A 27973-nucleotide genomic window follows, 5' to 3' on the forward strand; every position below is an offset into this window, starting at 1 on the left:
TATTTAAATAAAGAATATGATGGTGATGATGATGATGACAGAGAATTTTGTGCGGGGGGAGGGTGCCAAGAGGGTGTTGAAGTTTGAACTACTTAGTGCATAGTGCCGAATGCTAATTTGTTGTTAGGTAACCTGTGCAGATAGCCATCCGATTGGCTTGTTAAGTCTTATGACCATCATGCTGTATACTTGAAGTCTTAAGTAGTAAGCATATGATCCTTGTGTACATACCTGGTCTAGGCTTATATATAATAGAGCAACATGAGATTCTGAGCTTAGTTGATTTACTAATTAATTAATAACCAAGTTCTCAATCATTCCATCTTAACGGTTGTTGTTATTAGGGATGACAGTTAATTAGCTGGCTGGGATTTGAGGGTCAGGACATCCCAGGTGCCATCATCCATTTGCTGATCACCTTTGAATTGACAGTTGCAAATAGTAAAACTTGTTAATTTCTTTTTTTTGTATTTTGTCTTACTTGCAAACAATTTCCTTTCACCAGGAAATGATGAGGTCAAACGTGGAGTGCTCCTGATGTTGTTTGGTGGAGTTCCTAAAGTCACAACAGAGAAAACTAACCTCAGAGGGGACATCAATATTTGTATTGTGGGAGACCCCAGCACTGCCAAAAGCCAAATTCTCAAGTAAGATATATACACTTTTCAGGCTGTGGAATGGATGACATAAGGTGCATACTTTTATACAGCCTTTCAGCTCTTCAAATAGTGTTTTGTATAGGGTTAAATGTAATTTAACTTAGTTAACGACTTGGAGCAAGTTTGCTCCCTGGTAACGTGGAGTAGCGTGGCGTTAGCGTTTATTAGCGTATAGTTTGGGTGCTGGTGGTGCGTTAACATTTGGGTGTTTGTTGTTCCATTACTGTTTGGGCCTGGTTCAGGTCCGCAGGTAAATGCGTGGCCAGCGGTATTCTCTTGCGGTTTAGGTGTGCTCCTTTACACATGCTCTGAATTTTACTCTTCTCAGCATTTTTTGTGGTGTGGTTGGTTTATCGCATTTTGTAGGGCTTTTCTTTCCCTCCCATCCCTCCCGGTAGTGTTACTTTGTTATTGTTTGGGATTGGCATTAGTCTTATTACTTACTGGGTTGTGGGTAGGGCAGGCGGCCAGGCTTATGGGGTGTTCTACCTACCTGGGTTTTGGTTGGTGGCTCCTGGGCACCCAACCTCCTTTTGCGACATAGGCATTAATGACCCTTGGACTTTGGACAGGTGACAAAAAACTGGTTTCTCCTTACATTACCAGTACATTGTAAGCTTGACAACTAATGAGAAAATAGAAAGTTATCAGCTTGGGAATATTGTCTTCAATATGTGACTACGTTTTAATTCTGTTTGTAGGCACATAGAGGAATTTAGCGTCAGAGCAGTGTATACCTCTGGAAAGGCTTCTAGTGCTGCAGGTCTGACAGCTGCTGTTGTTAAGGATGAAGAGTCTTCAGAGTTCGTCATTGAAGCTGGAGCTTTGATGTTGGCTGATAATGTGAGTTAACTTCATTAATGACAGAAGACTTGCGTGGCGTCTTAGATGTATGACACGCATCTTCTAAAGATAACACAAGTACTTGAAGCAATATTTCAAAAATGAGTGCAAGTCTTAATAATGATAAATAATAATAATAATAATAATAATAATAATAATAGTAATAGTAATAGTAATAGTAATAGTAATAGTAATAGTAATAGTAATAACAATAACAATAATAATAATAATAATAATAATAATAGTAATAATAATAAAATATTTCTGGCACTTTACATAAAAATGTCAAGATGCTCTTGTTTCATTGGGTTTCAAAAAACAAGAAAACAGAGGAAAGCAGGAGGTTGAGCAGGCTGAGTGTTTTTATTGTTCTCTAGTGTTTAGGAACATAATGAAACCCAAAGCACAGTCAAGTCTTTGAAATTACTTCAAATGATTTCCATAGTGTTAATATTTGTTCAAGTTCTTGAGAAGCGACAGTGAGTTCTACAATTGTTTTCACAACTCCTGGATTGTTTACAGGGTGTTTGCTGCATTGATGAATTTGACAAGATGGATCCAAAGGATCAGGTTGCCATTCATGAAGCTATGGAGCAACAAACTATTTCAATTACAAAAGCAGGAGTCAAGGTAAAATTTGATGACCTTGGTCATTTTCTCAGACAGTTGCACCATGTACAGTCGACTCCCGATAACTCAATTTTCCTTTCCTTTCAGGTCATTTCCTATATAATTTTACCCTTGATAACTCGAACTCCCGATAACTCGAACCTTTTTCAATTTCCCTTGGAGGTTCGAGTTTTTGGGAGTCGACTGTACTGTAGTTAGATGTGTGATGAGGACTAATAATTGGATATTTGGCAGGAAGACCTGTCAATCTGTGTTGGTTTCTGTATTGCTTTGTTTTTTTCCAAGAAAAGAAACCTAACAAAATACAGGAGTTTTCCTGTGATGGAACAGCATTCTATCCAGGGGAAGTGTGTTGTAAATGCTTCATGCTTCAGAAGTTAACTGAAAAGCTACTTGTTGAGTGGTCTGCCTGTGACTTATGTGCAATGCTACCTACCTTACTGTGTAACTTTGTTGTGACATGCAAAATTATGATTGTCAGTTGGAGGTTTATCTTTCTTTCTCAGGCCTCACTGAATGCAAGAACATCCATTTTAGCTGCAGCAAACCCATTGGGTGGTCGATATGACAGAACAAAATCACTGAAAGTGAGTTATTTATAACTTGCTACTTTGGTTATTGAATTTTGTGTAATGCTTCAGCCAGTTAGTCAGTCCGTCAGTCAGTCCGTCAGTCAGTCAGTCAGTCAGTCAGTCAGTCAGCCAGCCAGCCAGCCAGCCAGTCAGTCAGTCAGTCAGTCAGTCAGTCAGTCAGTCCGTCCGTCCGTCAGTCAGCCAGCCAGCCAGCCAGTCAGTCAGTCAGCCAGCCAGCCAGCCAGCCAGTCAGTCAGTCAGTCAGTCAGTCAGTCAGTCAGTCAGTCAGTCAGTCAGTCAGTCAGTCAGCCAGCCAGCCAGCCAGTCAGTCAGTCAGACAGACAGACAGACAGACAGTCAGACAGATATTCTTCAACTGACCTACTTTGAAAATTAAAAAAGAAAAATGTATTTCCAGACACATTTTAGACAGGAGAATCATAAATATAATTTTGACACTGGGTTTGTTGGTGTTTGAAGGTTTGTTCACTTAATTTTTTAATAACTGATTTATTTTCTTTGCAGCACAATCTCAATATGTCTGCTCCTATTATGTCCAGATTTGATCTTTTCTTCATCCTTGTAGATGACTGCAATGAGGTACTGCCAATTTTTGTCAGCCATCTTTTTTAATTTACGGTTCCAGAAAATTCCTTTTACTCCATGTTAGGTCACATTGGACATTTGAAGGGATTGGGTGGGGGGAGGGGAGGGGGGGGGGGAAGAATCTCAAAAGCCCAATTTTTTGTAGGAAAGTATGGTGGGAGGTTCAAAAACCCATTTCATTGGAGCATTTGATTGATCTTTTCTACAACAAACTTATGATAGCCTTTATGCAAATAGTGGATATATAATCTATTTTGTTTTACTATTTGTGACCGTGCACGGGAAAACGTACCTTAACGCTTATCCGTTAAACGGGCAAAAGCGTTAAGCATCCGTTAGTCATCCGTTAGAAAGTTTTCTTAAGAACGTTAGAGGCGTAAGCCCAACCGTTAGACGTTAGCATCGGGCCGTTAGAGCGGATAGTGCAGCCGTTAGCAAAAGACATGTATCCGTTAGCCGTTAGCATCAGACCGTTAGACTGGACAGCATAACCGTTAGCAAACAATCTGTATCCGTTAGCACGGCTAGAGAAGCCGTTAGGATCCGTTAGAATAAACCAGCACCCGTTAAACGGGTAACGATTCGGTTAGAATGGCATGACACGCGTTGAAGTAGAATGTGGTCGCCTAAACACAGTGTAAAATGAGAGTGGCTCTTGTAGTTGGCTTCCATTTAGTTCAAAACAATCATGAGATGTAGCTAGGAACGCGGGAACTATCTCTACCGCGAAATCAGACAGTTTTGTAAACCAGGAACGGAAGATATCGTAGCTCCGGATCCATGAAATTAAGTCACAAAAATAAATTACGACCCGGAATAAAATCAGTAAATTCAACAGACTTCTCTCCTCCAGCGCGCTTCGGTTCCGATTTGCATATTTGTTGACTTACCATGAACTTTCCCTCACTCTACCTCTAGCATTTACTGTCTCCGGCCGCAAAATGTAATCGTTTAGTTGACTTTAAAGATGCAAGGCAATTCCGTTGGTTAAGGGCTTGGGGTAAAATAGGAAACTTCAATTTTGCAAAATTTCATTCGGGTCCAGTGTGAGCGATAAGATCGATTACCCGGAACAAACGTAAACACTGCGAGTCTACTGAGTACCGCAAATTAACGCTTGACGCATTTCTATATTCAGTACGTTCGCTTGGATAAAGCCAAAATACCATCTTTTACAAGATTTAAAGCTCCTATTAACGTTATAAAATACTGACAAAAGCCGTCCTTCGGACGTAGAAAGGAATTGCCACGCTGAAAACACTGGCAAGATTTTGGTCACGTGCTAGGCATCCAAATTCCTTCACATGTATCAAGGTACATTCGGCAGGTTTCAATTCACAAAATGTGGGTTCAAAAATTTGCATAAAGCTGTTTACATTTTCCAAGATGTGAGAAACGGCCATATTCCGGTGGGAAGTTTGATGAATATTTTGATAGCCTGTTGTCTCGTTGTGTCTGACTTTGAATCAGAAGAAACCAATTCTAAACAAGATGTATGTGACAAAAACAACTTTATCTGATGAAACCAGCGCCAACAAAACGCCTGTCGCTTCGAGACTCATGAATCTAAAGGTACCGCTTTTCGCATTTTATCAAGAAATTGAAAGCGTGATCTTTCGCGAATCCACAGCTGGATTAAACAGTTACTTTAAAAAACTCTAGACAAAGTCATTGTGTAAAATAAGTATAACCGACAAAACCATTTGAGTAAAACAATAAAAAATGTTCACCCCGACTGGCAAGTGAAATTGTTTACACGCTCGTTTAGCGACGTTAGCCGCGGACTAACTTCTCATCTCACACGATAATCATCATCGAAGGACTTGAATTCTGCGTTTGTTTATCTCGATGAGGAAGTGATAGTTTATATCACTGAGTTTTGCTTTCTGTGGAAATAAGTATACTTATGTTTGTCTCATCGACGACTGACGAAATCGGCACTTTGCGATTCTTTTTTTAAAAAAACAAACGTGAGTGTAAGACTACTAATGGTTTGGCCTGATTATGTGTTTATAGCATCGGACTGAAAGCTAAGCTATTCGTTCGTTAAAAGTCCTTAGTTGTAAACCGTCAGACAACCGTTAAACGGCTCCAGTCATCCGTTAGAACAAATTGGGCAACCGTTAGAACTTTCTCTTCATCCGTTAGGCATACTTAGTTAGCCGTCAGAACGTTAGAACAAAGCGTTAGCATGCTTTGATCATCCGTTAGGCACAATTAGATAACCGTTAGAACGTTAGGATAAAACGTTAGAATGCTGTGCAGGCCGTTAACTATCCGTTATCTATCCGTCCGTTAGCGACTGTTTAACGGATAAGCGTTAAGGTACGTTTCCCGTGCACGGTCACATTTTTCAAGACTGAGCAGTGCTATAATAAAACTTTTTTAAAAAAATTAAAAATAAAAGTAGTCTCAAAAGATATGATGTAAACAGGTTAAAAATAGTTGTAAAATAGTGTCAAGGTAGTGGGGATTTTTGGCAAGAATAGCTTGATGGCAGTTACACTTTACTAAAATAATACAGCTAGAAAATAATGTTAAACTAGAAAAAAAGTACATACTCTATTAAAAGAGAATTAAAGCTAATATTTTGTATAACAACATTATAACCATGGAAACAAATGTAGAAATGAATGCTGTGTTGAGAGTTTTCTCCCATTTATATCTGGTGAGTTATTTCATGGGATGGCCAAATTTGCAGTTCCAGAAAATATCCATACTCCGCCCATGAAAGGTTTTTTGTTTTGCACTCCCTCCCCCAGGAAATTCCAGTTTAGCTTTAAACTTTGCTTCAAACATTTTGGCTTTTAAGACCCCCCTCCCCCTAGGAATTTTCAGGGACCTTCCATGGGTTGGGTATGCAACTGTACAAATATACCTCAATGCATGGAATCAGAAATTGAATCAGTATTTCAATGTAAGAGCAGTAGTTTAGACTTTGTTAACTGTTTCTAAGAACTCTGTTTTCAATATATTGGTTTTCCTTTTCCTTGCAGGTAACAGATTATGCAATTGCACGAAGAATTGTTGATTTGCATAGTAGGCTTGGAGAGGCAGTGGAGAGAATTTACAGTGTGGTCAGTATTGCACAGATTTTTATTGCCCACTTATTTATCAGATTAATGGCATTAAATGTTAAGTCTTGTGAAATCCAAGAGTGCGATCATATTTGGTAGCTCAAGGCTACGTAAGTCTGTCAATTTTTCTTATTGTCTTGAACCTTTCAAGCAGTCCACCTCAATCTCTTCCAAATTCTTGTAATGAATTCTTTAGTTTATTAGTGTTCTAAGACACTTGCTAAACAGTCCCTGTAATGGAAGTAACGGTATTAACTTTTCTACAGGATGAGGTGCAGAGGTACATCACATTTGCCAGGCAGTTCAAACCTACGGTATGTTGTTCTTGGGATGAATTAAGTGTTATAATCCTTAGTTACTTATAACACTGGCTAAATTCAGCCACTGTCTTTCATATCTCTCTGTTTGATAAATGCACCTGTTACACACACAAAAAAATTAACTAAGTGTCCATTAGAAAATAATAATTATGTTCCTTATAAAACACGACTAAAATTTGTTGATCTCACAGTCCCTTTTTTGTGAAACTGTCTTGAAGTCTCTATTTCTTTTGCAAGTTTAAGAAATTCTAAGACTCACGTATATGAATGCCAGTTTGACAGTCTCTCATTTGCTATTTCCTGCCCCTAATATTACTGGCCCCTTTTTTCACATTTGCTTGCGAAAAGCAACCATCCCCCCAGTCTGAACAAAACTTCTTGTATCACCTTCACTAATTGGCTTATATGGTTCAGTTCTCATTACACACTTCTGCTACTGCCTAGTTTATTAGTAGCACTAGATTTTTACACTACAACGGTAAAAAATGTTTTACAAAGTAAGTACCCTTCTCCTGATAACTAGTGCCCTGCTTACTAGACCACCTAGAACCAAACTACATGTAGCAGCATGGGAGCTCAAATGAATTTAATCATGACAGTTATATGCATTTTTCTCTTTCAGATTAATAAAGAAGCACAGGATTTCATTGTTGAACAATACAAGCATTTACGAGAAAGAGACTCTTCCAGTAAGCTTAAGGCTTAAGCCTGTCGCAGATTTTTTCAATGGTTTAAAACAACATATTTTAAAAAAAATAACCAAGATGGCATACGAAACCATGAAAAGGTGTATTCCATTAAATTACATGCCTGCCAAGTCAACAAAATATGCCTTATGTCTTTGCACAAAGAATGGGCAACAGATGTCACATGTAACTTACTCTGCTCTACTCTTCTCTGCAACTGTCTACAATGTGTTTAAAAAGTACCTGACCAGTGCCAAAAAATGTCCCCTGTACAAACACCCCCTGCCATAGGGCAGCATCTGTCATGTGTTGTGAATTTGAATGACTTAGTCAGGAAGGCACCAATGCTCTGATATTAAAGCACTTAATATATTGTTTGCATTTAAAGGCATACTTCTATGTTTGTTTTTCCTAGGCATGGCAAGGTCAGCTTGGCGGATTACAGTGCGTCAATTGGAGAGCATGATTCGTCTCTCAGAGGCAATGGCCAGACTATACTGTCAAGATGAGGTAAAAGAAATCTCATTTAATTGTTCATTATTAAATTGTGGATGCAAATTTTATCAAAAATTTCTGTTTGGCAGAAATTGAAACAAACAACATTATATTGGAAATATTACTCAATGGCTTTCATATAAACAGTCACTTTGGACTTCCATTCACATAGAAAAAAGTCAGAACCATCTTTAGTACAGTAGCAGCACACCACACAGCTCAGTAGCTTTGGATGTCATTATATTTCCTTTCCCATTCAGCATTTAATTTTTCTTATGATATTTAAAAGGAGATCATCCAGAGAAAAAGTTTGATGCATATATTGGGGCTTTCTTTCAAGGTGCAACCAAAGCATGTCAAAGAAGCCTTCCGTCTTTTGAACAAGTCAATTATCAGGGTTGAGACACCAGACGTACAATTTGATGATGATGATGAAGAGCAGCAGGAAGGTAAAATCCAAAAACAAAATAAGTATGCAGTTAAAGGCCCGTACGAAAATGTTGGGCCTAACATTAACATAACTTAGGCCTGAATTTTTAACCTGACAAAAGCCTAAATATTTGTGGAATAACCTTAACCTTTTTAAGCTTCGCGTAAGGCAAAAAACAGGACCTTAACTTTTTAAGGCCTCGAGCCTGATTTTTATAAGGCCCCCCGAGACTGCATTGCGGAGGGAAGAATTGAAGGGCTCCGTGGAAAAAGGGCGTAAGTGACGATTTTGGCCATTTTTTTAAATGTCATCCAAATGAGCTGAAATTTTGCATGTGGCTTTTGATGTAATAGAAAAACGTTGCCCTGTATTTTTTTTCGCAAATTTCTGCTTCATTTTGAAGAAAAACCTTAAGCAAAAAACGCGTCGGCGTTCTTTGCATTCTTTTATTCATAGCGGAAACAAAAGAAACCGATTAATGTCTTTGTGTCGTAAAATCAACGGAGCGGGAAATATGAAGTTCGATATGAATAACAATGGTATTATAAACCTTTATTGCAACACATTAGTTGGTGTGTTCCGCCGTGGCACACTCGATAAAGAGGGTAAAATATTGTGTGCGGGAGGTGCCCGGATCGACGTGTGCGTAATGTTTTTTTTTTTTTTTTTTTCCACTCACGGTCTCTTATAATTTTTTTTTTTTTACCTTTTTTCTCATTCCTAAGCGCGTTCAAGACTAGCGGTTTCTTAACAAGTATTATTACGCGCGATGCAGCGTTTGTTCTTCCTCGAAGGCAAAAATTGCACCATTCGTTGTTGTGATTAGCTAGTTCCAGCTAGTTCACATTGCCCTCCGTTTTTTTCGCTAATGTCAGCTTCGTTTTCTTGAAAAACATGGGCCAATTTTCCCTGCCAGATTTCCTTTCCCAAATAGTGAGAAAATGACCGGCAGCCGGTGAACTTTTCCGGCGAGCCGCTCAGAAAATGACCGACAGCTCGATATCTTTTACAAAGTCAAGGCACTTGCATTTTGTAAGTTAAATAATGTTAAACTACGTTTTCTCATTGATAGCTAAAGAAGTAAGTTTCCAATTTGTAAAAAATAAATAAATGAATAAAGCTTAAGTTGTTTGTCGTTGTTGTAATCTAATGCACTACCATCGCGCTACCGAAGCGCTCTACCGATTTACTTTTTTTCTCTCTCTGTTTTAATTATATATTTTGTTGTTGGTGTATATGTAACTGTCAGCCCAAACGCCACACATCAAATAATAATATTATCATGTTGACAAGAATCACGATTTGCCTTTTGATTGTTGCCCTTTTGTTGGTTGACATTTTGGACAACTTAGACGCGGTCTGGGTCCAGTTGTTCAAAGGCCGGATAACTTTATCCAGCGGATAAGTCGCTGTCCGTCAGTTTCAATCTGTGCAAAGATTTCAGTATTTCCTCTTGTACAAGCGGATATGCACACTCTAACCACAGTTAAGTTTGGGAGTGTACGAAAACCTTGGACAACGTTTTACGTGAAGTATATTTTAGACCCTGAATAGTGCCTTATCCAGCGGATAAAGTTATCCGGCCTTTGAACAACTGGGGCCTGGATGCGTTTGGGCCTCGAGATATAGTTCGGAAATTCTTCGGAGCTTCCGATCGCACGTCGAGAACAATAGAATTACGAGGGAAGAGAATCGTTGTCTATCTGCTGTAATCAGACAGTGCATTGACCCTTACCTTAGGCTTAGTCAATACACTTGCAAGAAGAGAACTCGACCAATATTTCTCCAATGTGGACCGAACAAGAAACGTCAAAAACTTCACTAGAAGCTGCAGCCGGGAAGACCAGCCGCACTGAGAAGGGCTATATGCATAACCGCCTTTAATATGTCGAATGCTGGGCCGTTTTTTTTCCCGCATTTATCTCATATTCTGCTGATTAATGATTTTTGTATGTGGGCTTCGTTTTTGTGAACAAACATTGCCCCGTATTTTTTTTCCACTGGTTTGCTCTTCGTTTTCGAGAGATAACGTATGCAAAAAACTCAGTTTTCCTAGCGGCATCTTCTGGAGATCTTTTGTTGAACAAAAAACAAAAGAAACCGAGACAATCAGAGCTTAAATCAGAGCATGCGCGAGGGCTGTTGGCTCGGTCAACTTTTTTCTCAAATAAATGCTCGCTGAAGTTGACTCGCCTAGGAGGGTGACCCTCTTTGCCGGGACAACTTTTCTCCACATAAACGGGGCCTTAATTAATGACATCATGCAAAACCTTCAGGAACATAATTGAAGGCTCGTTACGTGTCTTTTAGCTCGTCCATTGCTTGGACGGCTTCAAATATAATATTTCTGACGTCGTTAAAAATGCCTAAATTGTATGACACAACACAATCATGTTGGTCTTATATTTATCAAAACAGATCTGGACATTACGCATGGTTACGACAAGAGATAGACAATCATGTTTTTATTAAATGCAGTTAAGAACGTCTGTTTTGAACTTTAGTTCAAACCATCGACGAGGATTGTAATGTCAATGGGCTGGCTGGCGATCTCTCTTTAAAAAAAAATCTTTAATTAGAGATTTGTCAATATTTGTATATCCGGGCGGGCTGGCTGCTAGCGGCTATTGACGAATTTGTCAATGTGTATCCTTTCGGTAATGGCGAAACAAAAAGGTAAACGAGAATGTGGCGAAAATAGTGGCAACAGATGCAGAGTTCCTGAGTTCCTTTTGCCATCCCAAAAAGTGTGGGGTGTGGTTTATCTTGTTGTCAATCAACTCTGACAACTAAAAATTCTAATAAAGGAGAGGTCGATAGTTTTCCCATGAGAATTGTTCAACACGAGGAGGAAGGATGGAGGGTTTGAAAATTATCTTCCTTTTTGCTCTTATTAAAGTGATTTCGAAGACGGATGCCAGTGTAGATGAAATACGGGTTGATGGTGATGATTTTGTATCGTACGATTTGAGCTCTCGGTCGTGGTTAATTCAGACAGTGCGCAGGCACACTTTTTTCTTTAATTTTAAAACAGTTGACCCAAACGGCATGCTGATTTACATTGGTAGCGGGGATGAACTGAAAGATTTTGTGATGCTCGATCTTGTAAAAGGTTCGCCGGAAAAGTTCACCGGCTGCCAGACATTTTGATAGCCACCCACAACGAAGTTTGTTTTCTTCGATAAGCGGCACGCTACACTTCTCACTATTTGGGAAAGGAAATCTGGCAGGGAAAATTGGCCCATGTTTTTCAAGAAAATGAAGCTGACATTAGCGAAAAAAACGGAGGGCAATGTGAACTAGCTGGAACTAGCTAATCACAACAACGAACGGTGCAATTTTTGCCTTCGAGGAAGAACAAACGCTGCATCGCGCGTAATAATACTTGTTAAGAAACCGCTAGTCTTGAACGCGCTTAGGAATGAGAAAAAAGGTAAAAAAAAAAAAAATTATAAGAGACCGTGAGTGGAAAAAAAAAAAAAAGAAACGTTTCGCACACGTCGATCCGGGCACCTCCCGCACACAATATTTAACCCTCTTTATCGAGTGTGCCACGGCGGAACACACCAACTAATGTGTTGCAATAAAGGTTTATAACACCATTGTTATTCATATCGAACTTCATATTTCCCGCTCCGTTGATTTTACGACACAAAGACATTAATCGGTTTCTTTTGTTTCCGCTATGAATAAAAGAATGCAAAGAACGCCGACGCGTTTTTTGCTTAAGGTTTTTCTTCAAAATGAAGCAGAAATTTGCGAAAAAAAATACAGGGCAACGTTTTTCTATTACATCAAAAGCCACATGCAAAATTTCAGCTCATTTGGATGACATTTAAAAAAATGGCCAAAATCGTCACTTATGCCCTTTTTCCACGGAGGCCTTCAATTATTCAAAAATGATTATGTTTTAAGGCTTACAGTCCAAAAAATGTAAGGCTTAAAAATTGATTTGCAAGGCTTGAAATTGTAAGGCTTAAAATCATAAAAAAGCATTGCTGATGGGTTAAATATCATCATGACTTCGTAACCTTCACACGGCTAATGTCGATAATAAGCAAATTATAGTAGTTGACAAGAGCTACATTATTAAAACACAGCAGTCCGCAGTTAAAGTTGTTTCACAGTACGTAAGTTTATTTATTTTTATGTGTACAGAATAAAATGGAACACCACACGGCGCAGTCTGTTGCGCAGTGGAATAAGCCAAAATAGTATACATTTTGACTAGTTGAGAACCACAAAGGTTAACGTGAACTAATACTTTTATGGTTCAGAAGCTAGGATGCTAACCGGGAATCACTTTGACGAGCTAAAATCGTCGTTATTAATATGATGTGATCGTGTTGCTCACCTCAATAATTGGAACGTTCTTCGATATTCTTTCCCTAATATGGAAACGTGGACTAAAATACAACTTGCAAGAGTCATTTTGTTTTACAGCAGACCAAAGAAGCCCTCAGAGCTCTCGATCAGAGTATATTTATCGCGGCAAACTTGAGACGCAGTCGGAGACAATCCGAAGGAACAGGTGTTGTTTACAAAACGGGTGGATGCAGATCTTCGCTTCAGAAAAGCAAAACATAAAAACTGTTTCCCTAGCTGAGAAGATACCTCGCATTGAAAATGTTCCCGCTCTTCTAAGTCAAATTGCCAATGGTCGAGTTTATTTTCAGGACAATTTTTGTAACGCGATCAGGTAAAGGTAATTCGAAACAGGTTGATGACATTTGGCCAATAAGATTAAACCCGCAGATGTTTCAAGAGACCTTTTAGACAAAATTCCGACACGCACGCGACTGTCAGGGAATTGGGAGAAAAGACAGAAAAGGCGCTATCAGCCTACATTTCTCGAAACTTAGTTAGAATCGTGTCTTAGAAATATTTTTCAGTGCTTCGTCGCGAACATGCAAAAAAGCAGCCTGGATTTTTCACCTCGGATCGAGTAGGTGAAATGAATCGAGCATAGAAGGCAACATATGCTACAAAATATCAGGATTGAATTTGATCGTCTAAATAATGTTCATTTTTAGTCGATTAAAAAGTTGCCATAAAATGTTGTACAGGACTGATGAACGGAGAAAAAAAAAACGCGTATACATTGCGGATTAAGCTTTTGACGCACAAAGAAAGCGAACCATGAAGACTGTGTTAAAGACTGAACCACATGCAGTAAAGAAAGATTTAATAACTGTCGCGAGTTTAGTGCGGTAAGTGAGCCCGGCTAAAATGAATGACTTTGAGTTTTCTACTTCGCGATTTGGGTTCTGTAAGGTTACTGTTAGGCTAGATAATTTGGTTAGTCACAGTTATTAATATATGCTAAATACATGTTAGGCTTTGTTGGGTAAATAATAAGGCTATGAAAACACTGGGCTGTCGACCAGGAGAAAATTGCGCGTTGTCAGGCTGCCATTTAGTCTAATTCTAAACCTAACAAAACCTTATTATTTTTGGGTTTTAATCAATTAACCTAACAAATTCAGTGTTAGGCTTTTGTTAGTTTTGTGTAAGGTCTCGGTTCACTAAATCAGGCTGCGATCAGGCCTAAATATGGCTTTGTTAGGCCAGACATTTTCGTACCGGGGGCTAATGGTTCTAGGGACTATTTATACTTTAAACATTTGAGTATTTGTCAAGTCAGAAGCCTTATAAGTCATACATGTACACGGTAGAAGTAGATGACATTGATCATGACTGAAGTCACTTTTTACAGTAGATTTTTTGCAATTTAAATATTAGATAATTTTTTTTTATTTTTATTCCGGTTATTCAATTGATTGGTCAAGTAAGGCATGATGTTATTGGCTGCAGGGTCAAACCGACTCCAAACATTGAAAAACCCTCTTATAAAAAAACCTGTCCAATTACTTTTTCAGCATTTGGCCAAAACCAAAGAAGGTGGTTGGAAATTCCAGGGGAGGGGGGAGGGTCTGAAAAGCCAAAATTGTTACAGGGAAGTACAAAGCTGAACTGGAATTTTAGAGGGGTAGGATCAAATAAATCAAAACACTCTCTGATGGGGAAAGTGTGTTTGTTTTCTGGAACACCACATTCAAAAAATTGTCAAACTTTAAATTGGAGTGAAGGGTTGACGTAACGAGGCAAAGGATAAGCTTTTTCAATGCAGCTTCTATACACATGATTGGCCAAAAAACGACAACAGGGAATCATAAATGACATCACTGGTGGGCACGAAAGAATGCATTAATGAAAAGTGGCCACAGTTTAATGGGCTCCTTGTTGTAGTGATTTCAAAATTAAATTGCTTACAAATACAGTTTTGAGGGAGTTTTGCATGCAACACCCTTGTAAAGATCTTTATTTTAAACCTAATTTTACTGTCCACTTCACTAAAATTGTGGCTAAAACACTCACCCTTGTCCCTCCTTGGAGGTCAAGCCCTGTCCAGTCCCAGCATCCTCCCAGCTAGCATCCAGACTGTACTCGTTTGTTGTTACTTCTCACCTTTGTGTGGTCTGAGCTGAGTTCCCTGTGAAGTAATATTTAGTTTTGCGCATGCATGTTGTGGCTGTCTTTGAACGGTAACCATGAGGGCCACTGAGTTAAAACCTCAGTTATCTCAGTTTTTTTTTCTTGGTTTTTTTTTTCCAAAAACCGTATCTTTGTAATGTCATAGCAGCTCTGAGTTTTTTCTTACGGCACTTTGTGAAAGAATTTTTGATCAAATGTTCTAGTTTCAGATGGATTTGTGTATGGTTTGTCGCCATTCTCAGCACCATTGTTCATGTGGGAAACCTTTTTTTTTCTTAAACTGAGTATCAAGCTTCTTTAATATGCTGCTCTCTTTAGGTATGGATGTGGATACAGAAGGCGACACCCAGGGATCAGCTCACCCAACTGGAATGGTGAATGGTGATGTTGACACCCACAAGACTGGCGGCGATAAGAGTAAATCAAAGCTGTGTCTGACATATACAGATTACAAAGCAATGGCAACACAGCTTGTACTCACTATAAGGAGGGCAGAGGAAAGAGCTGGTGATGGTAAGCTGTTGATATGCATGCTTTCTCCCATACAGGTACACATGCATTATTAAAATAATCTAACTAAGGCAATTCCCTGAAATAACTTTATTATAGGAAATGAACGCTTCATGAAATTAACGTGAATTTTAAAAATTTGCATTAATTTTGGTTAGCATTAATTTCCTCATCATTAATTGAGTGGCGCGTTAATTTCTACGACCTTAATTTCAATAACGTTCGCCCCAAATTCTTGATACACTCCAGAAAGGAAAAAGCATTTATTTATTTTATCAGGGTGAAATCTGCTGGTATCATGGGCACTGCATGTGAAGAATGCTCAAAGTGGCTAGATTCATTTGCTTAACCCCTATGTTTAGGGACAATTCCACGGACGTTTGCATTTCGGATTTTTACACTTAGTGTTAAAATATTTTCTTCCTGTTGTCGCAGCAAATTCTTTTTCTTTATGTAAGTCATGTTAATTTCCCTCATTTTGAAATTTTTGCACCACTTTCGTGTTAATTTCCTTCATTGGGAGGTAATTTTTCCTTCAATTCACGTTAATTTCAAATACCTTAATTAACACAAGCGTTAATTTCCTATAATAAGGTGTCTACTGGCAACTGCAATGCAAAAACACGAACACACCATTTTGTTTGGCATGGAGAGAGATTCATTTCCTTATAATAACAGTGAAAATGAAAACAAAGAATAAAGATCTGGGTGGGAGGGGTGGGTAACAAATACTGCAACTAATCTTGGTGTCACAAAACGAAGAACATGTGCACTCTAACAGCTATGTGCTATATGACACTGAGAGTACATTGCAACACAATCTGCGCATGTAAATAAATGATAGATAATGGGTATTAAGAATTTTGAAGAGTCCTCCAAAATAATCCTTTTAAATGTAAAACTATCGGAAGTGATTGTTTTATCTCAAAATCAGAATTGCTCCAAGAACTTTACACTATAAATGAAGGGGTACATGCCTGGAAAAAAGCCCTAGTTAGTGACTTCTGATACATGTAAATTACTAGTTAAATTACCAAATTGCCTTGTATTTGTTTGAAAGAGAAGGAGAATTTGACATTACTTGTGATACTCTTGATACATTGTAATATTATTATAATATTGTTGTACTTATATCCTTAATTATTTAATTTAGATTTGTAACTGTGATAATTATTGTATTGAGCTAAAAATCCCACTTAGGGAGCATTAATAAAGTTTGTATGTATTACCTCAAAAGTCAGTTTGGGCCTTAATCTGCGCACCCCTTCTATTGTGGTACAGAGACTGGCTAATCATGGATAAGACACTTTGTTCTGTTTAATGTAGTGTTTGAGCAAAAGGCTTTAAACAAAGCAATCAGCTTGTGCTTTACTTCAGTTGGTTCAGTTTTGAGCAGTTCAACAGTTAGAACTAAGTTTAATAACCAGTCTCTGTGCCCAAAATAGAGCTTTGTATTTTGATCAATAATTTTTTGATTTCAAGCAAAATAGAAACAAATGGTCATGTAGACACTATTTTTTTCGATAAAAGTTAAAGGGACAAATATCTTTGAATTTGTGGCTTTATAAAAGTTCACATCTAGTCATTGTGTATCAGCAGTAAATACTTACTTTCAAGTTGCCGTTTCTGTTATAGTCATTACATTGTTCAATTTGGTTACATTACAGATATTATTCATGCTTCCAAGAAAGAATCTAGGGGCTAGTTTAGTTTGTATTTCAGTGTGAGTTGTTTTATTCACAGATGAATCTGGAGTTCGTAGAAGTGACATTGTGAACCAGTATCTTAAAGACATTGAGAGTCAGATAGAGACAGAGGAAGAGTTGGCTGAAAAGAAAATTCTTGTTGATAAAGTGCTGGATAGACTTATAACTCATGTAAGTATAATGCTACTGTAGCACTAATGGACTGATCCATGTACAGATAAATCTTCCACTGGTTGGGACTAGCTTCTCTATGGCTAATCGATGCTCACTTTAGGCTCAATTTCTGGGCTGTGCCTTAAAAGGGGTTGGGACATGATCATAAGGACCAGCTGATGAGATTAGGGATGTGGGTCGTGACATGGGAACATGAAATCTGGGACATGGGGACTGATGAGATCAGGGAAATGGAGTTGTGATGCTGTACCGGAGATATGGGGACCATAAATGTAGAACGTGGGAGGTGAATGGTCATTCTGAATTTTGGAAGCACAGCCAAACTTGAATTTTTCTTAATAAAATTGGCAACTGCCTTATTTATAGGCTGTAGACCATAAAATTTATGTTGTTGTGAAGAAGCAGATATTTGTGGAAGGGTGCTTTTATTGCTGTACACGTATATTGTTGTAAATTACTGTCAGTAGGAGCAACATTGGGAAATTTTTATTAATACTTAGTTTTGCCATGATTCACAATCCCGTACTCTCACAAACATAGGTTTACATAAAATAATTATCATGATAGCATCTTTGAACTCTGATTCATCTTCTAAAAGTTTTTGTCCTGTCAAAAACAGAAAAAGGAACTCCAGAATAGTGGCTGATGCTAAACCCTTTACTTATAATCCTTTTATGAATGTTTTCAGGATCGTGTTATTTTAGTGCTGAAAGAATGGGGCGAAACAGACAAGGATTCCACACCACCAGAAGAAGAGGACCCATTTCTTGTCGTTCATCCTAATTTTGTGATAGAATGAACCTTCAAAAACATGGCTGACAATGTACAAATTAAATAACTGTATATCCAGGGACCTTGTGGTATGGGTTTTATTTTTGCATGAAATCCTTTCCACAGACACTTGCATACAAGGCAAGGGGCTGTCTAATTTTTTCAAGATGATACGATGTATGTTCTTTTAATTATCAGCTGCTTTTTTTGGTGCTGTACCTCAATATTTTGTTCCTTTGACACTTCTGTGAACATTTAAAGATAAATTATTGGCTGAGGGATGTTTTAATATGTGGCATAGATGATGAGCATGTTTTGCATCATTTTCAGAAAAAGAGTTAAAATTGCATGCATAATGTTCATGTTCAGCATGAAAGACGTGCAATTCCTGTACTCTTGGGGTGAACTTTTGGTAAAATCCAAGATGTTGGCACCTTGTCTTCCATGTTAGAGGTGCTCACAGACAACCTGTAATATTTACCTTATCTTGTGGAGAACATCACAGGCTTTATTTTGTTGTAGTGAAAATACAAGTGAATTAAGCTTGGGTCTGTAACAGGGTTGTTAAAAAGTGGCAATGAGTGTACTGTATGTCTGCGGGTCAATGCTATTGTGTTAAATTGATCTCTCATTCATTAAGCTTGTCCATACTCTTGTTAAAGCTGCAGTCAATTATTGCTAATAAATTCCCATTTTGTTTGGCAAACTATTCCTTAGTTACTTTAACATCATTCTGGTAAACAGAAATGAGCCTAGAGTAATCAAAGGCACAACAAAAACAACAATAATTTTTTATTTTTGATTGTGCTATTTCTTCACCATACCCTGAAAACTGATGTATGAAAAGTGAAAAAGTTGTATTTGTTTTGCATCCCCCTCCCCCCAGGAAATTCCAGTTTAGCACCATATTTTGCTTCTAAAATTTTGGCCTTTAAGACCCCCCTCTCCCTAGGATTTTCCAATGACCTTCCTTGGGGTGGGTATGGATTCTATCTGGAACTGCACATTGTACATCAAAGGGAGATTCTTGTGCAGCAATGTAATGTATATTTTGCTTTTCATTTTGGTAAGGTGTGAGATACTTGAAGTGATATTTATATTTTTGTGATCAATAAAATGTACTGTTTTTTGGAAACTTAAGATCACAGTTGTGTAGTCCTTGGCACTATTGTTCAACCACTGATTAACATCAATTTTGTTTCCCACATTTGAAATCATTTTGCACCCAACGGACAACATTTTGAGTTTCAGTACCAAATGAAAATCTTTCTTGAGAGTTAATGTGATTCTGGAGGGGGGTGATCATGCCTTGAACAACCAAAGGCTCACCTCATCAACCTTGTCTGGAATGTAGACAAATATGGTCTTAGAGGAGGGGTGAATTATGGGTATAAATTAGAACTAGAGAGCATCTGTGAGGTGCTGCATCAATAGCAAGGCAGAAATAGTCAAGGAAAGTAAACAGAGAAGAGAGTTTGGTTACCAGAAGATGGTATGCCTGTGTCTCTGAAAAAAATACTTCTATCATTTATTCACCAGGCTTAAAATGTAACATCACATTTCTTTCACAAGGGAGATCATGTTGCACCTTCTTCAAAACGTTTGACTAAAGTCCATTGATATAATATTACAATTATATCTCACAGCTAGGTTGTATGCAAAGTTTAATATTGTTGCAAAATGTTATGTCTGATCATGACTAAGATCAAATTGTCAGATGTAATGCATTACTCTCATGTGTTTACAACTGCTGGATGGTGGACAACAACATAGTACATTTACTGACAAACTACAGCTTTAGTTATAAAGGAAGTTCAAAACAACAAAGTCAAACTTTTCCAGGACAATAAATTATTGCATTTCAGTTCAGTTATCCACTCAAGTCATTTAGGTCTGCAGGCAACTTCAATTTTATATTTTTGTTTCTCCCACATTGCAGAGGTATTCTTGGGCTGACTTGTAAGTTGGTTTGAACAAACTGCTCCTTTGTGATCAGTTTTACAGAAGAATTATTTTTCTTGTTAAGGAAAGTTACAACTATGGTTGAACCTCCCAGAACATAAATACTTCTCAGAAAATGACCATCACTTCTTGAGCAACCACTCAAATCCAACCTTCCTTGGAAATGATCTTGGTTTTGTGAGATTCTGAGTAATCTCTTGGAAGAGTTTTAGTGTCATGAGTGGGCTTACAAAACAGGATGCCTGTGGGAAGAGAACGGCATAAAATGATCCCGCTGTATGACCAGTGTAATGGTTTATTACTCAGAATACCAATGAAATGAAAACAAAACAAGGAAGCCATTTTAAACAAGAGCTTGCAAAAATATGTAGGTAATGAGTTATCTTGCTGGTCACACTTCATTGCCATTTGTGGCCACTCTCTTCCCTCAGTCTATTAACTTCCTCTGCACTTTAAGGTAAGTCCAAGCAAACATTAAGGATCAACTGAAAATAAAACAATTCACACAGTCTAGTTTGTAAGTTACAGATTGGAAAATAACACTGTCCAGGCATTGGCAGTTTGAAGAGCATTCATATTTATAAAGTCTCTTGTTTCATCGTATTCACATCAGCTCCAGTTCTTGTAATGTTACCCATGCTACCTTATTATCGCTCATTATTATTCATCAAAGTCTAGTTTTTCCTGCCTTGTTGCAAATAGTGTATATCCATCTACAAACAGTTAAGGAGGTTAACAATGAATAGACCATTAAAATATAAAGAGTAGAAAGTTTCTCTACATTTCAAAGTGGCTTGTCAGACTGACACAGACAACTCTTGTTAAACTTGAAACCCAGATCTTCCACATGTTCAAAATTGAAGCGCTGAACGACTCCCCTAAAATAACTGCAAGGCTATAATTATACAGCCTGATGATCAATATAGTAAATGCACATCATCAGTATTTGCATGATCCAAAAAACTTTTTTTTATTATTACCAAACTTTAATATTTTATTAGAACCTTTTTGTTAAGCATGACAGCTGACCCCACAAGAGTTGAAAGAATAAAACACAAACAATTTTCTATTAATCATTGTGATTCTTCTCTAAGAAACACATGAATAGACTGATTACATGAATAGCAGACCCCACAAGATTAAGTGTTGAAGACAGAAAGCATCAATGAGTTCCAATCAATCATTTTGACCCCTGCAAACAAACTAATAAAAATAATAACTCAACTGTGAATACATGGTTGACAGAATTTGCCACTTGATTAGTCTGTAGGGCATGGCAAGTGCACATGCAAGTTTTCAGAAAATGCCTTAGTCTGCACACATAAGATCTTGTCAAATTCTACTATACTCTGCAAACTGCCGTTTCACTTGAGTAGATAACCCTAGGAATATCCGCTTCAATCAAGAAAAAACAGTGTTTTACTGACTGCATATCCGCCTACCCCAGAATATCTTGCTTATTTGTATAAAATGTTACAGGACAAGAGTAACTTTGTACACGGGTGGGTCCTGGCCCCATGACCAGCACTTGTGTTAGCACTAGAGAAAGTCAATATGGTGGAAATCAATAATTTTAGGGGCCGTAAATAACAATTGTTTTGCTCAATCTCATTATGCACCAGTTCACAGCTTATTTGGCACAGAGTGCATCACTGGGTATCAAGTCGTGTACGAATTGATTTCATATAAAATTAACGAGCAAGAAATCCAATGCAATATAGTTGATTTACCTATTTCTTTTGTGATGTAAGTAAGTTTATATTTACTTTTAATTTTAATTGAATACATGTGCCAACTCCGACATGAGTTATAGGTATTTCTTTATTCATCACAGGCATCTATATATTTATGAGTGTCTTTCGTGTGCCGGCTCTCTTGTGAAATTACTGCGCTCAATATACAACGGAAGCCAAGTCAAGAGACCATGGCCAAAGCTCAATACAACACAATGCGTCAACTGCGACAGCCACGAATAAAATCAGTCACACAGGAAGCTTGTCTCATCTGAATCTTTTAGTTCGAGCAGTTTTCCGTGGTGTTCAAAACATTTCAGTGATTTTAAGGATCTGTTAACACAGGTGCCTTTATACAACAGCGTAATGTGTGTTTCGTCAAAAGTGCATGGCACTGCAGCTGCACTCAGCTGATTATATATATATATATATATCTTACCTTTATTAATATTACCCCAGAAAAAAACAAACCTCTGAAAAAACATAATGAAAAAAGTTATCGAGAAAATCAGTTTGTAGTTCATTTACAAACTTTCCTTGCGAAATTGCATAAGCACTAATATATAATTGCATAAGATTAAAGCTTCAAGACTAACAAGGGTTCAGGAGTGATTTTCCAAAACTCCATTAGTATTTCAAAGGATACAAATTCCCGCCACTGAGGCTAAAAGGCACGTAAATATAGCTATGTTTCTTCTTTTCATCTGTGCGATTTTCTTTTGTCTCAAAGCAAATTGCTTGTTGAGTGCTTCCATGCGCCTTTTCTCGGCTTCCGTAAATTCGCTCGGACTGTCCGCCATTTTGAAACGCTGTTTAGTTCTTTTGCTATAAGCCGCTGAGAAGAAGAACGCCCTCCCAAGTATTGACGTCATAGGGAAATCGAAACGAGGCAACATTTGCGTGACTTTTCCCGACCTCTCGTACAAATGATGTAACATTGACGTCAATGACAAATCAACCAATCAGAGGATGGTTTTGCTTACTTTTGATTGGTCTATTTCTTGTCATCTGATGCTCAATTCAATGACATCATCGTCACCAAAATAGTTTGTGCCACTATAAAGCCTCAGTGACTCAGCGATTTTCTTTTCAGACTTGATCACGAGGAAGGGTTTTCTCTGTATTTGTGAAGAGAACTGAAGCGTGCTTCTTCCCAGTACAGTTGTTTTTAGATAAGTGAACTTTAAGGAGTGGTTTCGACAGCAAACTACAGTTATCGACGAGTTATTCGACCGAGATCCAGAAAGCGAACAAACAGTGTATAAAACTTTCGCGATTTCCGTTTTGAAATCTTTTGTCCATAGAAAGAATTGCCGTTCACAGATATGGCTGTTGGAAAGAAATATTTCGACTCTGCGAACTTGTTACAACTCACAGTGGCCCTTTCACTGCTTAGACCCGATCTTCAAGGATTTGTGGGCCAAAACACAACTCCACCGATGCCAGTTATTACGTATCCACAGAATTATACAGGAGTTGCATTTGCGCCAAGTAGCACAAGCAACTTTAACTTCCATCTGGGACAGAAGGAAGCAACTACAGATTACAGCAACCCTTTGAGCGAGTTTCTTGACTGGCATACCACAAGCCAAAACCAACTTGACACAGACGCGGTTGCCATGCTTTTCAACGGTGAGAGTCACGCACCGAGGGAAGCACGTTCATCTTTTAGTACCGAGCTGGAGAGTGGTTATAGTTCGGATGGGGGCAGGTCACCATCAGCTCTTTCCTCAGTTAGCGGTTCACCGCATCACGATCGTGAGTCAAGCTTTGGAAATTTCCAAGCACCCGAAGATTTCAACAATATTGGCGCCGCTGCTAGTGGTTTTACCGCGGCCGATGAAGATCTCCTGAAAGGGTTCGACTTTGAGCTGGAAGACTACATTGATCTCGACTCTATTTACGGTGAACCTCCTCAGAAGAAAGCATTTTTGCCAGAACAGCAACAGTTCTATCCAAATATTAAGACTGAACCGCTGAGCCCGGTCGACACATACACAAGAAAAGTTCCAAATTCTCCGCTAGAAGCCTACGTCCCGTCCGATTTCAACCGCAAGGATCCATTCGAGGCAATTTCTGTCGACGAACCTTTCCAGTTTGATGGCCTCGACCATCTGAACCCATATTCGATTGACTTCTCCGCCACAAACGAGGAATTGCAAGAATCAGGGACACAGGGAGACACTGCATTCGATTTTGACTCATTTGCTGATGATTTGGATTATTCAAATGGTTTGCCGCTAGATATCTTCGACCCGCATCTGGCGGTACAAAATGCAGTGGAGAACAAACATGACAGCTTGCTCTCGCTTGGCCAGGAGCCTTTGCCAGTTTTTTCAGAGGCTACAGCTACAAGAAACGACAGTGGTGGTTTCTTCACAGGTAGGCTTTTCCTTTTATTTGAATCGCAAAAGTCGTATGTATGCAGGAAAATGAAGTCTTACGCAAGCTTGGTCAAAAAGTACCAAAAAAACATTTCATGAGCTTTTGAAAAAAGTCCGAAGTTTTTCCCTTGTGTTGACTTTTTTTGACAGATTTCGTGACATTGACTGGTGAGAAAGTTTTTTTTGCCTAGAAACAGTTTCAGTTTGCTACATGTATGAGCGCTTTCTTTTAGTTTCGTGACTGTAAGCGAAATAATTAAAACATTTGTATTGTTGTGACAACGGGCCAATATTTGAGTTGTCCGCAAGTGCAGTATACACCGTATCAATTAACATCGCTTTCGTCATAGGTGCTCTTTTGAATAGAAAGATCCTTAGAGTTGCTTAGTTCCCTTGTGGGTAACATATTTTGAAGCAGTGTAAGGAAAGAGGTTTATTTTGAGACTCGATATTGCATGTACCAATAGGAAGTATGAAAAATATGTAATACAGAGCTTCTTGTCCAAGGGGCATTTTGTATTGTGGAATTCCGGTTATGGAAAGTTTCTTTGTGAAACTAAATTCTAATTTACATATAAATGTGGTTGATGTTTGTAAGTAATTGTTGCAGGTGTCTGACATGTATTTTTCTTGTTTTCCTGTTCAGAGTCTTCACTGACACAGCCCCTTAATGCAGACTGGGAAAATTCACCATTGCCATTGCTATCAAGTGTAGCAATAAAACAAGAGAAACCAGATTCCCCTGGCCCATCAGCAAGCACATCTGCCAGATTTACACCAACAAAAGCTCCAAGGGATTTATACAACGATGCAAGACCCAAGATTGTATCCTCCTCTGCATCTCGATTTGCCTCAGAGGATGAAATAGTTGATATGAATATCAGTGAATTTAATACTTTTTTGGAAACACTGTCTGAAGCAGAGGCACAAAAGGCCAGAGACATTCGTCGCAGAGGAAAGAATAAAGTTGCAGCCAGGCTGTGTCGTAAGAGAAAGATAGAACTTGTTGTTGACATTGAAGATGACATAGACACTCTTAGAAAGAAGAAAGAAGAGATCCTTAAGGAACGGAAAAAACTACAGGCTGAAAATTCCTTCTACAAAAATAAAATCAGTGAACTACAGGATCACCTCTTTAAAAGCTTGCGAGATGACAGTGGTAGACCTCTTTCACCAAAAGAATATTCACTATTTCAAGGTGCTAATGGTAGCATATATGTAGGGAAGAATATTGACTCTGAATCAAGAAAAAAGCAGCCACATAGTGCTGAATGAGAACTGTTAAAAGCAACAGGAGACTTTTAAAAATGATGCTAATGCATTTGCAGAAGTTGTGATGCTTCTAGAGGTATCACAACAGCCAGAGGATACACTTAAGATACACAATGAAATGTTAAGTAGTTCATACATAGAATCAAACACTGAAATATGCAATGCCAGTGTTTATTGTGGAGAAAAACCAAGAATCAGAAAATGGTGCAATTCAGTGGCAACTAAAGCAGTTCCTTTTTGTATTGGTGTGATATTTTCATTAATTACTGGTGACTAAGACCTAGCCAAATTAAAAAAAAAAAAAAAACAAGTGTTGGGTGGTTGCCCCCCCACTTAATAATTTTGTTTACCAGGTGTACTTAATACTATTTATTTGTTGGCTGCTAATATTTTTGAAGCCGAGTTTCTAACAAGTTCTGAACAGTCACTTCCCTAAGCTACTTGATGCCTTGTATAATATTGTTCAATAAGTTTATTCAATAGTCAAGTTTTGCTTCCCTTTTAATGTTTTAAGAGCTATTGAAACTTTCCTTTCTGGAGTTCAGATGCGTTATGGGCTATCTGAATAATCCATATACCAACAGTCCTGTTTATCTGTCCACAAACAAGTTTGGAGTACATAAATCTGAAACTGATTGTTAACGCAAAGTCAGTTTCATTTTCCTAAATTGCCTTACAAATCCAGTCAAACCTTTCACAAGTGATAGTTCAAATCCCTGGAAAGGTGATCAAATTTTGAGCAAGCACAACATTTATGCATGGAAATTGTTCATACATCAGAAACACTTAAAACATTAAGTTAATGGTAGGTCGGTTTCACCATTAAGATGTGGAAGAGAAAATTATAAGATATCAAACTGTTTTGCTAGGATTATGTTCTCTGAATTTCAAGTTTTTCAGCCAAGGATTGTGTCTCAAACTGAAGGCAGACTTTTTGGATTAAAATTAACACATTCACATTGTAAATATTGTACATAAGTAGTGTTTAGTGATATCAAATATCTGTAAAAACGACAATTTTATAACAACTCACCGTTCTAGAGTTAAAAATATCATAGGTAAACGTTCCTTTTGTAAGAGAAAAATGAGAAGAAAAAAATGTGCATATGAATAAAAAGGATTTGTAAAGAACAAGTTATGCGCATTGTATTATTTTAATTAACAAATGCACTCATCAAAGTGCAAGGGAAAATGTTGTACGAAGGGAAAAACAGGTGCTGAACAGGTGTGAGTGCCATTTTGATCCGTACCACTGTTAAATAGAACTATTTTACTTATCCATTTTCAGCCAAGAAGGTAAGATTTGGATTATACTACAAAATCCTTCCGATCCAAGTGATGGATTTCTTGGATCTGATTGGCATGTGTTCGAAGGAACTTTTTAATACATTCAAGAATGCCAAGCCTTTGATTGATCTTGGAACTGATTGTGTGTACATGATCAGACCATACCATCATTCTGTGAACAGTCAAACCAAGATATTTACATAACACCGAGTGTTGGTGCTGTCAAACACAATCAATTTTCACTTAATAGATTATCATTTAATCATCCGGAGACTGTTAAAAGATCTGCGTTTAGGTTGTTCTCTAGTTCATCAGCATTCTCAGATGAGTAGTACAACATTGTGTCATCTGCATAAAGTGCAAGGTTACACAATGGAAGGTTGTTCACATAGACAACAAAAAGGAGTGGTCCTGGGATGGTGCTCCAAGGCACACCTACAGTGGGTGATACCATTTCTCTTTCTGTTCCAATGACTTTGAACTTAACCTGCCGACGGAATCACGGTCAAGACCAAGGGACTCAAGCTTGCAAAGTAATAAGGCGTGATCGACAGAGTCGAATAAAAATAGACTACTTTGCAGCCCTCGTTTTTAACACCTCTGACATAGCAATTGCATAATTATTCCATTCTATCCTTGGCCATCATAGCCTGTGTTCAGCTTTCAGCTTAACATAAAAGGCATCATTTGTCTCCAAGGTTATCAGAATAACTTATTCCCACTTTTTCTTTTCCTTATTATAAATGTGCACTTGTAAAGTCACCTCTCCTTTTTTAAAAACAGCCCATCAGCCTTAACTTCGACACCAATGAGACAGAAAATCTAACAAAAATGTTTGAAGAATATCTATACTGTTGAAACTATGATGATGATAGTAGTTTGTTTGGTTGTCCCAGTATTAATCAATACTGAAGTTCAATTGTAATCCTATGTGCATGACGATGGGAATCCTCATTCCTGTTTAAAGCGATGATGCTTATCGTTGGCCCAAGGTAATTGGCTACTGGTGTTTAGAGCTTCACTTGACATCTTTCATAAAGTAACCACACTTATGCAATGTTCTTTCCTATCTTGCATTACAATCACTGTAATAAACTCTATTATTTGAACAGCATCTCCAGCTTCATTTCCACAATCTGCACAGCATACCCAGCTTCATTGGGTTACTTCCATGATTATATTCAGCTGTCACAGATCTATCATCTCTGCAGCATGGGTTACTCCGTATTCACTTTTACTACTTGCAGTTGTCCTTACTGATGATTTCACTTCAAAATGACTTGATATGTGTTGTCTTCCTCTAAAACAAAACAAACACAATATTGGTAGATTTCTTTTTACCCTTTGGAAGATCCAAAAAC

The 27973-nt window shown here is 38.0% G+C and overlaps 3 protein-coding genes and 2 long non-coding RNA genes across 6 annotated transcripts in view; 2 read left to right on the top strand and 3 right to left on the bottom strand.

The window, feature by feature from the left end:
- Window positions 1-19622, top strand: part of LOC146489588 (zygotic DNA replication licensing factor mcm6-B-like) — a 28095-nt gene extending 8473 nt beyond the window's left edge. The window contains exons 10-22 of the mRNA XM_085105219.1: window positions 506-647; window positions 1361-1502; window positions 2025-2132; window positions 2639-2719; window positions 3230-3304; window positions 6307-6387; window positions 6654-6701; window positions 7330-7396; window positions 7809-7903; window positions 8229-8337; window positions 15132-15326; window positions 17067-17200; window positions 17892-19622. Coding sequence (XP_084961345.1) covers window positions 506-647; window positions 1361-1502; window positions 2025-2132; window positions 2639-2719; window positions 3230-3304; window positions 6307-6387; window positions 6654-6701; window positions 7330-7396; window positions 7809-7903; window positions 8229-8337; window positions 15132-15326; window positions 17067-17200; window positions 17892-18002 — 1388 coding nt within the window. The 3' untranslated portion in view covers window positions 18003-19622. The remainder of the gene's footprint in view (window positions 1-505; window positions 648-1360; window positions 1503-2024; window positions 2133-2638; window positions 2720-3229; window positions 3305-6306; window positions 6388-6653; window positions 6702-7329; window positions 7397-7808; window positions 7904-8228; window positions 8338-15131; window positions 15327-17066; window positions 17201-17891) is intronic.
- On the bottom strand, window positions 449-15125 carry LOC146489589 (uncharacterized). Its single transcript, XR_014863704.1, has 4 exons — window positions 14697-15125; window positions 2569-2713; window positions 1397-1565; window positions 449-556 (listed from the first exon to the last, which is right to left on the bottom strand). It is a non-coding gene; the product is annotated as an uncharacterized LOC146489589 (long non-coding RNA).
- Window positions 19623-19904: 282 nt separating the features above from the next.
- On the bottom strand, window positions 19905-22482 carry LOC146489590 (uncharacterized). The gene is made up of 2 exons (XR_014863712.1): window positions 22316-22482; window positions 19905-20649 (listed from the first exon to the last, which is right to left on the bottom strand). It is a non-coding gene; the product is annotated as an uncharacterized LOC146489590 (long non-coding RNA).
- A 278-nt stretch (window positions 22483-22760) lies between these two features.
- Window positions 22761-26459, top strand: LOC146489591 (nuclear factor erythroid 2-related factor 2-like). Its single transcript, XM_085105242.1, has 2 exons — window positions 22761-24051; window positions 24700-26459. Exons 1-2 carry the CDS (start codon window positions 22995-22997, stop codon window positions 25326-25328), a joined length of 1686 nt encoding a protein of 561 aa, XP_084961368.1. The 5' UTR covers window positions 22761-22994; the 3' UTR covers window positions 25329-26459.
- Window positions 25809-27973, bottom strand: part of LOC146489592 (transcription factor CP2-like) — a 31352-nt gene continuing 29187 nt past the window's right edge. For both annotated transcript variants that reach the window (XR_014863710.1, XM_085105251.1), the window contains exon 19: window positions 25809-27912. Coding sequence is in view for 1 of the 2 variants with exons in the window: in XM_085105251.1 (XP_084961377.1) it covers window positions 27878-27912 (35 nt within the window). In the remaining variant the exon portion in view is untranslated. The remainder of the gene's footprint in view (window positions 27913-27973) is intronic.

This window comes from Pavona decussata, unplaced genomic scaffold (assembly GCF_977016875.1).
Source record: "Pavona decussata unplaced genomic scaffold, jaPavDecu1.1 SCAFFOLD_5, whole genome shotgun sequence".
NCBI classification, from domain to species: domain Eukaryota; kingdom Metazoa; phylum Cnidaria; class Anthozoa; order Scleractinia; family Agariciidae; genus Pavona; species Pavona decussata.

Coding starts and splice junctions, on each gene's coding strand:
- LOC146489591 (XM_085105242.1), top strand. CDS start 22,995: ATGGCTGTTGGAAAGAAATATTTCGACTCTGCGAACTTGTTACAACTC. Junction 24,052..24,699: donor CAGTGGTGGTTTCTTCACAG/GTAGGCTTTTCC, acceptor TTTCCTGTTCAG/AGTCTTCACTGACACAGCCC.